This window comes from Falco biarmicus, chromosome 6 (genome assembly GCF_023638135.1).
Source record: "Falco biarmicus isolate bFalBia1 chromosome 6, bFalBia1.pri, whole genome shotgun sequence".
NCBI classification, from domain to species: domain Eukaryota; kingdom Metazoa; phylum Chordata; class Aves; order Falconiformes; family Falconidae; genus Falco; species Falco biarmicus.
The window spans coordinates 11362906-11379474 of record NC_079293.1 but is presented as its reverse complement, the minus strand read 5'-3'; the positions used below and the strand labels follow the sequence as shown (position 1 = coordinate 11379474).

Genomic DNA, 16569 nt, shown 5'->3' with positions numbered 1-16569 from the left:
CGCGCCACCCGGCCATCTGCAGGGCGCGGGCGGCCGCTCCCGCTCCCCCTCCCACGGGGCGGGGCGGGGCGGGGCGGGGCTCACAGACTGACTGGCTGGCTGACTGGCCGGCTGGCTGACCGACTGGCTGACTGACTAGCTGGCTGGCTGACTGACTGGCTGACTGACTGGCTGGCTGGCTGACTGACTAGCTGGCTGGCTGACTGGCTGGCTGACTGGCTGACTGACTAGCTGGCTGACTGGCTGACTAGCGGGCGGGTGGGGAATAGCGGACGCGCTGACCGGCGGCCGGGCTGCGGGTGTCGCTGTGCGGTGTGTCTCGACTGTTGGGCAAAGTTCCTCATTCCGAGGACCACCGAGGCGAATGGCGGCTGCTCTCCGCGGGGCCGTGGCGGGGGGCTGGCGGCCGTGAGCTGTTTCGAGCCTTGACCCGACAGGAGCGGGTCGCGCCGCGGGCAGCGCGGGGGCTCGGCTCCGCGCTGAGGGCTGCGGGCGGCGGCCGCGGGGCCGCACCAGACGCGGCTGCGCTGGGGAAGGCGAGGGGCCCCGCGGAGCGGCTCAGCTGCGGCAGCCGTGTCCGGAGCGGGGAAGCTCGCAGCGCGGGTGCGGGGTTTCTCTGTAACCGCTGCAGTGCCCTGTTATGTCAATAAATGGCAGTTCCCGTATCACATTCTGCGGCGTGTGGCCTTGAAATGCACCTAAACAAAGGAATAAGCATCATCGAATATGTAATAGAGCTTTTCTACTCCGAGTCGGTGGCTTTCAACCTCAGTCAGAGCTAACGGCAGGACAGAGAGCTCTTCTAAGCGTTACAGGCCTCACAGGAGTCTCCCGCCGCGGGTCTGTGCCCTTGCCACGGCCCAGTGCTGAGTCAGTGTGGCCTTTCTGCCGGCCAGCTGCCCAAGGCCTGGGCTTTGCTAGGTGCCTGTGCCATCACACGGGTCTGCAAACTGCCTGGAAAAGTCTGTGTACCGGAAAATGGAAGATTGTAAAGGATTCCTGTCAGCATATTCAACCATTTTGTTTCACACAGGGTAGATACACTGAGTTTGCAAGCAGCAACCGAATGACTGTGGCTGTGTGCCGGTCCTGCAGCATTACATCTATGTGAACATGTGAAGCAAACCAGGACCTCTGTTCTGATTCTGAAATTGAGCCTAAGAGTGTCTTCTGTGAGTCAAACTTACCTGGAAGTCACTCTTACAGCCAAAACTACAGAAGGAAAACCAATTGCTGTTTTCTGACAAAGAACACATCAAACATAATTTGCAACAGTTTATGAGAAGTGGAGATATGGTTTGTAGCACTTGAAGACTTCAGCTTTGCATTTCACACATGCTGTACCCTTCGTGGTCTGTCTGTATATACCACCAGAGAGAGACCCCAGTGCGCTAGCATCCAGCCCATGAGGAGGGAAGCCTGGGGGCACACAGGCCAGGACCGATGTGGTCCACAGGGTCATGGGTATGATCACTGCCATCCATAGGCTGAAGCCCAAGCTCTCCCTAGACTCCTCTCATCAATAATGCAGGGAGGAAGAGGGACTTCAGGAACTGGAGCAACAGACAAAGCTTTCCTAGGCTTCCCCCTTTTTTCCCCTCTCTTATTTTTTCTCACCAAGACAATTTGTATCTTAAATTCAGCTACAGTCTTGGTATGGGTTAATGCCAGCAAACCTTGCAATAGCAAGGAACATGGATTTCTCTGCCCTGCTGCATCCTTCTCAGATCTTGCAGGCCCTCACTGCTGAGGGAATCTTCTTTTCTTAGTGAAACGCTGCACCAAAAGCAGCTTGATTGTGAGGCTGCAGGCCCAGAGTCAAAAGGTGACACTCATGAATGCAGATTTAGGAGTGTGTGAGGAACACTGACATTTGTCACAGCAGATAAGAACATTTCTTATTCCCTGGAGACTGATTTTGTGTATAGCTGTATGTAAACAGGCATGGTTTGCCTCTGGCCAGCCTACAGGCAAGGCTGGTCGTTGCCTGTGCTCTGTTCTGTGTCAGACTTGCGATGCAGCCCTGATGTGAAGTATTTGAAGTATTTTCTGTTTTCATTTATTTTTATTTCTAAAAAGTACTGTTGTTTGTATTCACTTTTGCCCTGGTTACTCTCAGCGCTGGATGCAGCTGTGCTCTGTGCTCGGCTGGGGAGGTGACAGACAGCACTGCTCAGCACCTGGCTTCCCTTGTCACCTGGCTCCACACCATGCGAGAGAACACCAAAGGTTTGCACTTCCTTCCCTAAATCCCACCCTGAGGTTATATATACTCAAGCTAAGGCAGCACTCTGCAGTATGACTCATGCAGGGTAGCAGGTGTGCGTTCTCTACTCTGAAGTCCAATTGGGAAAAGAAACCTTGGATGGTGCCTGGGTCTCAAGAGAAATTTTAGCTTTGTTCCCTCCAGTGCCATGGCTCCTTAGGGCAAGCTCTCATACTCATCCAGCAGTGCAGACAGGATACAGCTGTGATGATGTAGAAATATATTTTAAACTGGTTAACACTACCTAACTACCAAACTAACACTGCCCTAAATGTTGAGGGTTGCTTAGGAGATGAAGAAGGCGGCCTGGGAAAATATATCAGTGATGTTAACCTAAGTCACAGCATTTCCTCATGGAGCAAGATAGCATCACTTCTGTCAGGTTGTGAAGTTTTATAGTATATGATAAAAAAGTTGTCTGTTTCTGGGTTCTCACATCTTTTTTTTGCCTTTTTTTAATTAATACTACAAAATACCATAATTTATTTATGTCCTTTCAAAGACTCTAAATCTGAAGTCTTGTTTTTCAAGATAAACAGAAAAAATTGAGCAGAGAAATGCAGCTTTTACAATATAAGAATCATCTGGTTATTCTTAATTAAATAAGTGGGAGTAACATAAACAGAGTTCAATGAGTTAAGATTGGAATATCTACTTTATAATTTGTCTTAGTCTCTTTATATGCAGTACACTGTACAGCATTTTTATGTTGTGAATGCCTAACAACGATATTTTTGGTTTAGACTGATAATTTACAAAGTGGAAAAATATACAGTTATCAGATCATTTGGACAAGAAAAGATATGCACATGTATCCAAGCAAAAAATTTCTCAGGTTTCCCACAAAAGAACAAGTTACAGTCAATCAAAAAGGAAAAGCATCATGATGCCTTGAGCTGTGCAGCCATTCTACTGTACAGCTGAATACAAACTCATTACTAAATCATGCATATGATGATGCTGACCAAATCAGAAAAGGTTTATGTGGCTCTGGCAGTACAATGTGTTTCCATCTGCCTGGAAATACTCTGTCTGCTGCAAATGCCTCAGGGCTCCCTGTCACTGCAGAAATTCTTCCCTGAGGGTTTATGTTGGGAGGGGAGGTATTCATCAAGCCTGCTTTTCTTATCATTTGTTAGCAGCGGCACTCCATACACTTCAATTTTTGGCATTGGCCATGACAGCAGAAATTGTTGCTTTCATATGGAAGAAAGGACGGATGTATTGTGTCCTCTACAAAGTACTCCTCTGGGTTATGTGGCAGTGCTCAACTAGCTTCAGAGAAGTGACTTAGGCTTTATATTGCTTAAACTTCAGTGTTGCAGTAGCCAGTAGAAGCACAGATTGGAAGTCCAGGCAATCCTGATGGCTAGAATTGCCTACTTAAAGGTATTCTTCCTGAAGGAAATGGGAGTACCTGGACATTTCCTATTAAACAGCTGGATTCTGTTCAGGACACTCATCTGTACGTGGAAACATGGACTCATACGTCTTCTCTGACAGTGGTATTTAGTTTTACTTCTGCAGTAAATGCTGAACCTCAGGCAAAACAATGCACTGGGACTTTGTGGAATCTTCTTTCTTTTTTAACTGTAGTTGTTTCCTCATGTATAGAAGGCATGAATATCCCTTAGGGAAAAGAGCAGATTCCCCACCTGTGCTGCCCCTTAGCCCTGTGGGTGATTTCTCTATTTCCCGAGTTTAAGTGCTTCACTGTGCGTATAGGTACCACTGAGGGATGTTGGAGAGCTTGCTAAGAAGTGCAATTCTTTTGTCAATGGGCTTATAAAAATGTGTGAATAGTTATAGTGCGTCACACCAACGGTCCATTTCCCTCAGTACCCTGTCTCTCACAACGGTCAATAGCAAATGCTGAGGGAAGGACTTGTACAGACCAAACACAGGGTGACACATCCTTTGAATAGTCTCTGCATGTTTGAATACACTGACTGGTGACTCAGGCCCTCCCTGAGCTGGGTGTGCTGAATGGGGTACTTCTGTACTCAGTAGTCTCTGACATATTTGTCTGTAAAGATTTTACACCATCTCTTTTTGAACCCATGTAAAATTCAGTATTCATGTTCCCTGTGGCAAGGAGTTCCACAGCTGAATTAAGCACTACGCATAGGGGTATGCCTTTACAGTCTTGGACAAAGTTGCTCTGAGAAGAAATGCTTATTTTCTGAGTCCTTGGTGAAGACTTACCTCTCTCCCTGTGCACATGCCTAGCCATAGAAACACTGTCTTTTAAGGCATTTTACTAGTGGAGAGTCAAGTGCTGAAATATGGAAGATTTACAGGGTTTGAGGTATATTTTATGAGTTCCAGTGGTATGCATAAATGTTGGACTTATGCTTTCAGCTGTGTAGCTTATTCTTGCAAAACCATGTCTTTGTACTTGCCTGGAGCCAGGCTAGAATGATTCTTTCAAGAGTTTCCACCCCATGAAGTGGTGTGTTATAATTCTGCAATGTTGAAGCTATTCAGATCTGTGGCAAAACAAAATTAATCTGAGTTATTCTGTCATGAAAGATGGAACAATGAGGATAAACGATGCTGGCATCTCACAGGTTATCTTAATAGTTTTGTTCAGTTCCTGCTGGAAACTTGATTGGTAGCTGGATTTGTCAAAGCCTAGAACTGCCCAAGAACATACTTCAGCTATCAGTTAAGTGTTTTCTAACTTTCTTTGAATGTGAACTCTATAGTGAAAGTTAATGATAAAACTTTAAAAAATATTTCCAGTGGCAAAAGAAGCTTTACTTAAGCTTAGAGGTGCTGATAATGTGCAAACTTGCATGATACGTAATAGGTGAGGGATCCTGAAAAATATGTCTTCCTTGTCAATAACTAAGTAAATAATTTTTGCAGAGATCTCAGAAAGCTGGAAAGAACCCATCACATAGGACAGGATGATGTGCTTTCTTTGTGCTCAAGGAACACAGTATGCTGGATAAGGTAAGAACCTGCGAATTAGGCTTTACTAGTTTTTAGCAGAAAGTGTCTAAGGGAGACATAAATCTGAAGATTGTCAGATGTTCAGTATCTACGTGTGCCTAGAAAAAGAAACAAAGCTTCTTGCAACAACAAAGACACTTCTTCTTTGATGTTGATTTGAAAATTGTTGGATTTTGAAAGAGTAAATGTGATGTCTTTTTACTAGACTGATTTGTTATAATGTCGCCCAAAATTATGCCTCCAATTTGTCAATCTGAGCTCCAAAATTAAGCCTAAATTTATGGCGATTATAATACTGTCATAACAGAATCAACCTACTTTTTCTTTTGCAAATAATGGCAGTTATCCACAGCTATTACATCTAGAGGATGAACATAAAAACTTTACATAAAAATACAGTAGGACTATTACAAAACAAAAGAGAAATGAAGAGTGTAAGGAAAAGAAAGAAAGAGAGGGAGGGAGAGGGAGAAAAGGAGGTGAGTCCCATTCATTTACTTTCTAAAATGCTGAACCTAGTTGTACAGCAGTGCTCATGCTGTCTCAGATGAGTCATTTGAGGCTGAGGAGCCTTTATGTAACTTCTTGAGGTGCTGCATGGTGACTGGTGCTAGGATGCAGAAGCTGCTATGTAATCCGAGTCTCTGGCTGTGGAAGCCAACCATCTCTCAGAAGTGCCAACATTGTGAGGGTCTCTGGCACCCTGCTGCAAGCCCAGCCTCATCCTGCTGTGGAGTGGTGGAGCCTCTGCAAAGTCCTTGTCTTTTCGCTCCTGCAAACTGGCTCCATGTCCTTGCCCACTGAAGGACATCTCTCTGGGACTGCTCTCTAGGTTATTTTGTTAATCCCGTGAAGATTTTGGTGTATGACTTACAGCTGTCACGCTCTCCACCTCAGGGTTTGGAAAGTAAGATAAATGTTTAAACTCACATTTAAAAATTCTCAGCTAAGTAGGTCAATACACCCCTTACAAACTCTGTTTCTTTGTGAGGTTTGTTTTTTGGCTTACCCGATGGCTGCAGGCAAACTGTTCTTTCTGGCTATCATGGAAAAGTCTTCTCTCCAATCTTTCAAAACTTTTCTATGTTCTTCAAACACCCTGCAAGTATTTTTCCTTCTATTTGCTGGGGAGCATCAAGTCTCAAGGGCTGGATTTTTTTTAAGATAGATGTAAAGTATATCTATACTTTCTTTGCAACCCATGTCAGGGAGTAAACCCTGGCTTGACTCAATGTCAGTCACTCAGAATCACTCTTGGGACAGCCTGGCCATGTACACGTTGAATATCAGTTGGATCACATCCAGGCCCGATGCCTATCACATAATCCTTTGGACCTGCTCACTCAGAGCTCTTTCTAGTGTGCAGCACATACCATAATGCCATACCTCGCTGAGAGAGCTGAAACAGTAGTATCACAGACTCTCTGCTTCCTTACCTCCAATTCTCATTTTAATTGTATTATGTAATGTATAAGAGCTGTTTGTCCTGTTGTCAGAATTTGTATTTACTGGAGAAGGGGAATCAAGGCAATAGCAATTACTGCAGTCATTTGAATAGCGACCTGGTTGTGGTTTACATCATCTAACCGTCAGGTTTTGCAGTCTCAGTCCTTGGAGGTTTTCAAGATCTTTCTGGATAAAGCCCTATGTAACCTTGTCTGACCTCATTGCTCACCCTGCCTTGAACAGCAGGCTGGGTTAGATGAACTCCTGAGTCCTCTGCCCTGAATTTTCCAGTGGTCCTGTGATCCTGTGACCCCTCTCAGGAGTAAAAAAACCATCATGCACACTAGGTGTTTTACATATAGTTTGTTTGGTTTTCTTAATATCTGAAGTAAATTACTGCTAAGGAACAAAATGAAAAGAAAAGAAGAAACTTCCAGAACTGCTGTTAGTGGTCAGAAAAATCACAGGGCGAATCTTTAGCCTAAAAACATGGCTAGGAGGCCTTAGAAAGTTGTCCGATATAGGACACATTTCAGACATATGACAGCAATTTCCAAGCATTTGGTTGTAACGTTAAGGTCTGGAAAGATGTACCTCTGGGGTCCACACCCTCTTCATTTAAAAAAAAAATGACTGCTGCTGTGGCTGGTTGGCAATGGAACAAACAGTGGCTTTTTGAACAGCATGAATGGATATCATATAGTGGCATTACTTAAGGGCTAAGTTTATTTAGACTTTGGCTTATTTGGTGACTTGAAATATGAAACCTTTAGTCAGGTCCTTAATCACGGAGATCGGACTCCTCACCCTCCCTCCTTTCCGGTAGGCTGTATGCGGTAAGAGTTAGTCCTCAGGGAGAGACAGCTAGTATTTACCTGTGTCTAAACTAAACACAAAGTTTGGAGCAAGTTTTATAAATAGTTTGAGTGTATTTTTTTAAAAAATAATTCTTAATCGCTTCTGTCTATAGAAGCCATTGTAGCTGCTACAAAAACTGATTCTGTAAGAGACAACTTGTGTAACATAAGGTTGACTCATGTGCTTGTCAAATGGATGTAATCTAAAATAGGATGGAGGTTCTGAGAAGTTTTACCTACATAATTAATGTCTACCTATCTCTACTTTACATAGCTATTGCTTCTTGATAGCATGGTGGAATTGGTTGGAAAGTGAAGGATTTTTTTCTCCTTTTTTTTTTTTAAATGCAAACTAAACTTAAACATGGTTTACTTAGTTTAGCTTTTGACCAATTTCCAAGCAGAAAGCGTGGTTTTCATTTTTAGAAAGAAAAAAAGCTGTCCTGCAAGAGGTCACATCCTACAAAAACCTTCCATTTTAACAACTACTTCTAATTCTGTTTTCTTTTTTTCATTTGTTCACCTTTTCTGGTCATTCCAAGATGGAGGAAACCAGGACTGAAGTAGTATAGTCTCCACCGTTGTTAGGTGCTTTTCTTTCCCTCTTGTCAATTCTATTTGATTTCCTTGGGAACAAATCCCTGCTCTGTCCTTTCTGGGATACATTCATCTCTCTGGGTATGTTTCTGGTCCCTCAGCTCTAGAGCAATCTCATGGATTTTCATCACGCTGCCCAGAGACCCCATAGCCTGATCTTCTGTATATGATGGAGTACAGAATTTCAGCAAGTTGCCCCTGTATTTAGCCTAATTACTTGGTTTAGACTTTTGAAAAAGCATTCAGGTTTGATGGGAAGACATACAAAGAAGCAGCAACACCACCTTCCTTGGCAGTCTATTCAGGAAGATATCCTCTGCTGGTAGTATATGCCTCATTTCTAATTTGCATTTGATTGATTTTAGTGCCTGAGCGTTAGACCTTTTTACACTTTTCTCCCATAGATCAGTGCCTGATCTATTTTCTTCCTATGAAAGTGTTGGAGAGGCCTCTCTCAGTCTTCTCGCTCTGATGAGTTAAAATAAGCATCTCTTTAGTCTGTTGGTTATGTGGGAAATGATCTTTGTCGCCAGTATGAACGGCTTTCAGGTCAGTCTGCTTTGGGAAGGAAGCTGCCTCTGCCTACAGAGATACACTGGTCTATGAAACTGACTGCTTTACTAACACCCCTTTTTTTATGGATAGATGAATATCATAAATAGCTGTTACAGAAACACACATTAAAAAATCTGCCAGTTTTTATGTACTTAATTAAAAGTGAAGCTACAATGTATGCATGCATGTACTTCAGAATGCTGTGATATGCTACTCTATGACATTATGGAAACACTGGCTCTAGAAATTAATTTTTTTAAAGCATAGTTTAAGTTTACAGTTTAGTTATAGTCTATAGTTGAAGATAATTGAATCCTCGGGCTATTCTTTAGAATGAAATAGTGTTAATATACACTAAATAGTTTAATGAAAGTAAGGTTTTTCTTGGCTGTTTCAGCAGTATTTGCAATGAGGAGGGGTTGCACTGACCTTTTGAAAACCCTCAGAGAGCTAAGGGAATAAGGGTGGCTAATATAAAGTGATTAATGAAGCTTGGTAAATGGAACTTCATCATACACAATTGTGAAAAATACTGCCATAGGAAAACAGATTTTTGAGGACAACCTGTCATCATTTGTAAAAAAGTTTAACTTGTCTCAGTTTCATAAAAACAGCATGTTTGTACATGTTTCAACGAGCCCCTACTGTTATGATTGAACATTTTACAATCAGTGAAAAATGCTAAAACAGAATTAAGGCATGACTTCAACTTTGCAATAAAGGCATTACATGAACTTGCTTCCTAAATGTTCTGCTCATATGTATCAGGTAAGATACAGTGTATCAATCAAAGTTAAGGGGCTAAATGCAGCAAATAATGCAAGAAAACTCAGGTTTTTTGTATCAAAGTTACAGAGATTTGAAAAAAGTAGAGAATACAGTTTTGAGTCCTGACCTCACTGAAGACAATGATTTCAGTGCCATCGATTTCTGTAAAGCCAAGAGTCTGCTTTGAGGATGCCCACAGAGGAAATCTAAAAATTCAGCTACACATAAAAACCTGTTCTGGATACCGCATTTACTTGCACTTTGGAGGACCTTCAGCACATCAGAAACTAGAACACAGGGTCATTCCACAGCAATTCATTATAGTTCTGTGAGATCCACCAACTGCCAAGAGCTATTGTTCTGGGAAAAACAGGGGGCAAGGTCCTCATTTTCATTCCATTATGGTCCTTCTGCACTGCTCCATCAGTTCAAAAGGGCTGTAAGGCCAGGGAACTTGGTCAGAGGATTATCTTTACTGTAGGGGAACTCCTAGGTGTATCATTTGTAGATTTGCTACTCAGACTTTCACATCTCCCATAGTATCATTATGTAATTCCTTCTTTAATTCCCTTTCTGAATCTCATTTCAAAAAGTGAATCTCTCAAAACCTCGTAAAGTCTTAACAATGCTGTCCTACATTTGATGTGTTTCTTAAAAGACAGTGCTTTGCTTTGTTGGGGTATTTCAAAGCATGAATACAGTATTGCATACAATGCCATAAAACAGTATTTACAGATTTGATCACCATTAATTTTTATGGGTATGGTTAAAATATGTACAGGTTTAATAATAACAATTAAAATATTGTGAAAACATAAGCATATAATTCCAAGACAATAAACTTTTTTTATGCTATATTAACAAAGAAGAAGCTTTTTGCTTATTTGAACATTGCTTGTTCTTATACCAGGCTTTGAACAAATAGAAACAAAATCTTATACTTTCAAACAGGCCCCGATCCAAAGCTTGTCAAAATTAATGTCTGTCTTTAGGTTTGATTCACTGAATACTCCAGGAGGACACTTAATCTACAGTCATCTTACATGCTCTGCAGATAACAAGATATATTTGAATTACTTGTCTTGACTCCCTGTTTAGATGTTTAACAGAAATTGGTATTTTTAGGATGGGATTCTCTTGATTCATTTAGAAGGCTCATTCAAATGTTGGTTTCTTAAGGAGTCATATAAACGTGGTGTGAAAAGTTCATAGTTCACTCCATTGTCTATCCAGCGAATGTGTATAACTAGCTGTAGACAAGTGCAGAGTCCACATTTGATGAAGTGAATCCTACCCACTGTGCCTGGAGTAACGGTTCAAGTTGGAAAAGAATTTGCAAATAACATTATTTATTAAGAGAGATGTCTTCAGGTACTAGGAAAAAAGCTCTTAATATCAGTGCAGACCAGATTTTCATGAAATTCTACCATGAGCCTGATAGCTCAAGGCAAGTTTCAGTGCATGGCACACCCTTCACCAGCATAGCATAAAGCATTTTGGCACATTCCATCATCAGAACCAGCGTCAGGGGTGTTATTACTGAGCACTTTTGAGAGAGGTTTATATCCTATGCTCCTGTCAGTACTTTCCAGCAAACGCAACTTCTTCAGGCTTACGTCCAAGCAAGGAATGTGCCCTCCTGCTACCATGGAATGATCTTCCACTCACCTATTTTTAGTGTTTGGTATAATTCTTGTCTACTCACTGTGAGTGATAAAACAGACTTTTGCTTCCTTCCTAATTCCACAAGCTGCTGAATCACAGTTTCTGCTAGGACCTGATCCAAGGCCTATTGAGATTAATTAAAAGATTTACCCATCCCCTAAATGAGCTTAGTTGCAGACCTTGAGTTCAGTGATGCATAAGACAACCAGCTAAGCTTTTGGAAATACAGAATATTGTCCTGGAAGAGACTATAGTGATCTTCTGGTTCAAATTTCCACATAACATAGGTGTTCAGATTTCCCTGTGTTTGCCTCATTTCATGGAAACATTCTTTGTTTGCACCACGATCTGGTTGAATGCCTGCTGAATCCAGATGAATGTCTGACCAGCCAAGTCCACTGTCTAATGCTAAACACAGGACAGGGCATTGACCATTCAGGTCCCCGCTGTCGTAATTTTGTTGAAATTTCCCCCAGTATTTTAAGTACTGTAGTGCTTAGGTTTTTACATTAACCAAACAGTACTCCTTTCTCCACGTGATATTAGAGAAAAGCAGACCTTGCTGAGCATGGGTTTATTTCCAGCCAGTCTTCATACTGTTAGTAGAGCTTGCTAGGTGCTGCAATCCTTATTTACCAAGGCTCATTAAGGAACCAGTCTGGTTTTCTGTATTTACTTAAACACATTTTTATTTAGAGTATACCTAGGCTGCAACTCAAAGGTGTGATTTCAGCTGATATAGGTACATATATTCGAGCTAGACTTAAACTGAGTTGTATAGAAACCGACAACAGTATAGCTGTTAGCTGCCTGAGACATAGCCAGTGCTGTCAATGACTTTCACAGCCTTTACAGGCTCTGTTTGTAAGAAACCATGAAAGATTAGCAAAATTAGGTTCCTGAGGGACCAGTGAAGGTGGTAAAAGTGGAATTTTCATTATGGTGACATATCACAGATGGGTGTAAAACTTGAGCCTGGTAATGCTTGCTTAACTCCCAAATGTGAAAATTGAACAGAGAAATTTTTTCAGCTAGCTTCCCTGGTTGGCGTGCCGAGCACAACAACAACCTGTTTTACCTCCCAAATTGTGTCTCCAGAGTATCCACTCTACTGGCTTGGAGCAGTTGAAGATTATTAAAACCTTTCATGTTAGGTTATACTGTTTCAAAATTATTCCTAATATGCAGGAGTCGGGTCCAAAACAAATTTCCCTCACACGGTGATCTCAGTAAGCTGCTGTGCAGTTCCCTACTTCAAGTTTTGTGCACAAGTCTCTCAGGTGTTTGTCAGAGCCAGACATTGAAAACCTGCTTAGGTCTAGACACTGCCAAATGGTTGTTTCTATAGTCTTGAAAAGGATGTGCAGCTAAGGTCTTTTGTTTTGTTAAACACAGATCTCCTAGCAGTTTCGTAGGACTAATGTAATCTGTTTCTTCTGCCTGTTCTGGACGGACAGGTATTCTTTAGCTGAGGATGTTTTGTGCCCTATAACAGAAGCTGGTGGGTGTGCAAAAGTTTTTCAAACCTAGGCACCCCTAAGTTTAAATTTGACAAATGTAACACAAACTTTTTTGAGTTACCAGTCTGACCTAGATAAAACTAAAGAGTGACATGTAACTGCCTAACAAAACCTTAGTGTAGACAACTGTAAATGGAAATGAGCAGTTAAAATAAGCGTGAGGGTATGAAACAGTCCTGTAATCAGCAAGGCTGCATGATAAAGTCCAACAGAACAAATAGTTTAACACTTAGAGAGTGTGAATAGGATACCAACTTAGCCCAATTCTCTATAACTGTGTTTATTTTCCAGTTACTCCTGAATCATTTTTATTCTCTGTGTGCAGAGGAATGTGCAGAGGAAGATTGAGATACATGGTGTAGTTATCGTTTACACTGGCTGTAGGGCTGAAGTTGGCTTAAAATGTCCTTGTTTTACCTCATATCTGCCCATGCTCCACAGTTTCCCATCTACATACTGTGCTGATAGCCACCTGTGGGGCTGTGTTGCAAACGGGGCCACTGACATGAGCCGTGTTAGAAGTAAACCTCTCTCCAGAAAGAACTGTACGGCACAGGCTGCCGGGTAGTGTCGGGAGGGCTGCGGGCTGCAGAGCTGTGAGGTGCTGAGTGGAGAATGGGAGAGGGAGCTCCTGGGGCTCATGGGAACCATCACACAATATAGCTACTCCCAGTCCAGGTACAGTATTTAGTATCATTCGGTCACCAAAGAAGGACCACATTTGGTAAAAGAATGTAGGAGTTGGAAGTGGTGTTTTGGGGAAATCACAGCTTATGTTACAATGAAAATCAGCAGCTGCAGAGCACTTTTGAAAATCAAGTCTTGTTTAGATGCTGGTAAGATGTGACTCTTAAAATTGTGTCTGAAGTGAGCTATTATGTATTTAAGTTTCCTGCTAACTGGGAACTTACTGAATCCTTGCATACCATATTTGATTCCTAAATTATATGTTTAACCATGAAAACCTTCTACATGTACCTACAGAGCAGTATATCCTATTTGGAAATGAAATAATGAAAAGGGTCTTCAAGGGTCTTCTGACAAGGCAGAGGGAATCAGAGGGTGGTATAAATCCAGCAGAGGAAACTCCATGCTGGATTAGCAAGGGAATAAATGGGATATGTTCAGAGGATTCAGGGCTTGAGATCTCCAAGCAGTAGGACTATCCTCCATTAATTTGACCTGTCTCTGAGTACATGAATATACCTGTAAGAAATGGAGCTTGCATGTTGTTATGGCATGGCATCTAACGCTTAATTTCTGTTTATCCATTTTTTTATTAGTGATAAATCTATCCAGGACAGATGAAATCCTAGTATTAATAATCCATTTCTTCTCTTACTTTCTGTTGTAGGATTCCTTTATTGGTGTTTCTGTAGAAGGAAAGATCAAAAACATATACAAAAGTATCTTTAAATACCAAGCCCTTAGGAAAGTAAAGGGAAGATGGGATATGTGTGCGAATACTGTCGCACAACTGGGCAAAATCTGTGACATTTGCAAGGACTTTCACTAATGGACTTTTGGGCTACATCCATGCTAATGAATTAAAACAGTGCCAGCAAATGATCTTGGGACTAGAGGCTGGTTGTCTCTACCCTCAGGTTGACTTTGGCTTTGCCCTGGCCAGCAAGTGCTCTCTTCACCAGGTCACGGTGCGGTTTGGGGGTTAGCATGGGCCACACCCAATAGGAAGTTTGGATGTGGCCACCTTGTTTCGGAGACTAAGAGAGCTGATCAGTATCGATAGGTATGCTGGAGTGCCAGCTGGGCTCAGTGCCAGAGACTGGAGAAATGTGTATTGTGAGAGTAACTTCACCATTCCGGGCTGGGGTGCTTGGGATACAGCACTACCTGTAAGCGCTTCTTCCCACCATCTCCAAGAAAAGGAGCGGCATTGACTGTTCATCTTCCCTGCCTGTTTCTCACAAACCACGAGTTAAGGACTTACAAATAACAGCAAACATCTCCCAAACGCTGCCTCATCGTGCACTTTTTGCAGGTGAGGAGCTGCCAAGACTGACCTTCCAGGCATCAGCTGTGGTTGCTGTAGTATCACCCCGTCCCTAGCCTACAGAGATGGCACCCTCTCCTGTCACTGCAGAGACTGGTGCCCCAAAAAGAATCAGCAGAGGTATGAAAACTTAGAAAAGCGGATTTAAAAGATGTGAAAAGACTGCATGACTGCCTGGGATACTGTTGGAGCACAGTGTGCATTTACTGTTCGTACCTGGTTTTCAGAGGAACGAAATATGCTGCTCCTTTTCAGCGCTACAACTGACCGTATTTTGTAACACAGTGCAGAGGATGCCAGCCCAGCGCTTCTGAAGAGGCAGACTTCAAGAACTGGGTGGCATTTCTAAATGTATTAGACTTGCGCAGGGATGAGAGAATTCAGATGAATCAAAACATTGTTAGGTGTGCCCACTCCACTCAGCATGAAGATGCTAAAGGAGCAAAATGTCACCCAAGCTGCTTCAGTGCACGTTTTGGATTCTGAAAGTGGGTTAAGACGCGTATGCAGACATGACCTTATTTCGCAGATACTGGGCACGGAGGCCAGTCCAGGCAGAGCTACATTACCAACCGGTTCACGTTTGAGTAGCTACGAGGCTCCTGGAATTTCTGCCAGCATCGTTGTCCCTGTTCAGACCCAGAACTGTTGCCGGTTTGCCTGCGAGCCTGAGCCCCGTGCCAGCGCGCCTCGGGGGGCTCTCCAAGCCTCTCCCAGTCTCTGCGGTGCAAAGCCGCGGGGATAAGCGGGCGCTCCCGACACCGCGGGCTGCCGCTGCGCTCGGTGCCGCGGGCGGGCGGCGTTACGCTGGGGGTTCATCTGCTGGGGTGGCGCGTTCGGCTGAGAACGCCACCCGCTCCCCCGCGGCATCTGCCCCAGGGCGCGGGGCGCGAGGGCTGCGGGGGGCAGAACCGCACCCATGGGACAGAAGCGCGCTCGTCCTCCCCCCGCCGTGCCGCCGGCCCCCCGCCCCCGCCGGGCCGGCCTCGGGAACGCCCCGCGGGGCTGGTGCGGCTGCGGCCGCCGGAGCGCGCCTGGCGCGGGGGCAGCGCCGGCCTCTCCCTTCCCGCCCCCGCCCGGCGCCGGCGCCGCGCACAGGGGCGGGCCCAGGGCTGCGGGCAGCGCGGCCGCGGGGCAGCGCGCACCGAGCGCGATGGCGGGGGCCCGCGGCGCTGTCCGCCGCCTCCTGCTCCTGCTCCTCTGCAGCTCCGCGGCGGCCGGGTACGTGGGGCCGGGCGAGCCGGGGCCGGGCGGGTGCGCGGGGCGCCGCGCCTCCTCATGCTGCCCGGCGCGCAGGCTGCGCGGGCGGGGGCGCTTCCCCGGGGGTGCCGGCGGCCGGCGGGCAGCTGCGCGGAGCAGCGCTGCCTTCTCCCCGTCCCGCACGCCAGCGCCCGCTGAGCGAGCATCGCCTCCAGCCGCCGCGGCGGAGCGCAACGGGAGGGCTTTGCAACTTGCGCCGTGCGTTCTTGTGCGGACGCTGTTACTTTTTTTGGGATTGTGTTTCACTCCCTGCCCTTTCTCCCTCTGCCCGTTTGGATTTTCCAGACCTGCATTCCTGGTGGCGGCTCCCTGGAACATCAGGCCTGGAGCAAACATGACTGTCGGGGTGGCTCTGCTGCCGGACAGCCCAGCACAGGTCACCGTCAGGGGAGAAGTGATCAGAGATAACGAGACCATCTTGAGCAGGGAGATGGTCTTTGAGAAAGGTAAGAGAACGGAGTTGGCCTGGAAGGATTTAGATTTGCTTTCTCCCACAATAGTCTGTTGCTCCCAAAATATCCCGGCTTCTAAATGGTACTAAAATAGGAGCTTTTATTTTACCAAGTAGGGGCCACTTAAGAGAAAACAATCCTGTGCTCTGCTGGTTCTGTGTGCGGGTGGGTGACTGAGCTGGGTAGTGACTAGTTGCATGGGTGTGCCAAC

The 16569-nt window shown here is 44.6% G+C and overlaps 1 protein-coding gene across 1 annotated transcript in view; it reads left to right on the top strand.

The window, feature by feature from the left end:
- Positions 1-15666: 15666 nt before the first annotated feature.
- The window catches only part of CD109 (CD109 molecule), an 83533-nt gene continuing 82630 nt past the window's right edge, over positions 15667-16569 (top strand). Inside the window, exons 1-2 of the mRNA XM_056344387.1 lie at positions 15667-15867; positions 16192-16352. Coding sequence (XP_056200362.1) covers positions 15800-15867; positions 16192-16352 — 229 coding nt within the window. The 5' untranslated portion in view covers positions 15667-15799. The remainder of the gene's footprint in view (positions 15868-16191; positions 16353-16569) is intronic.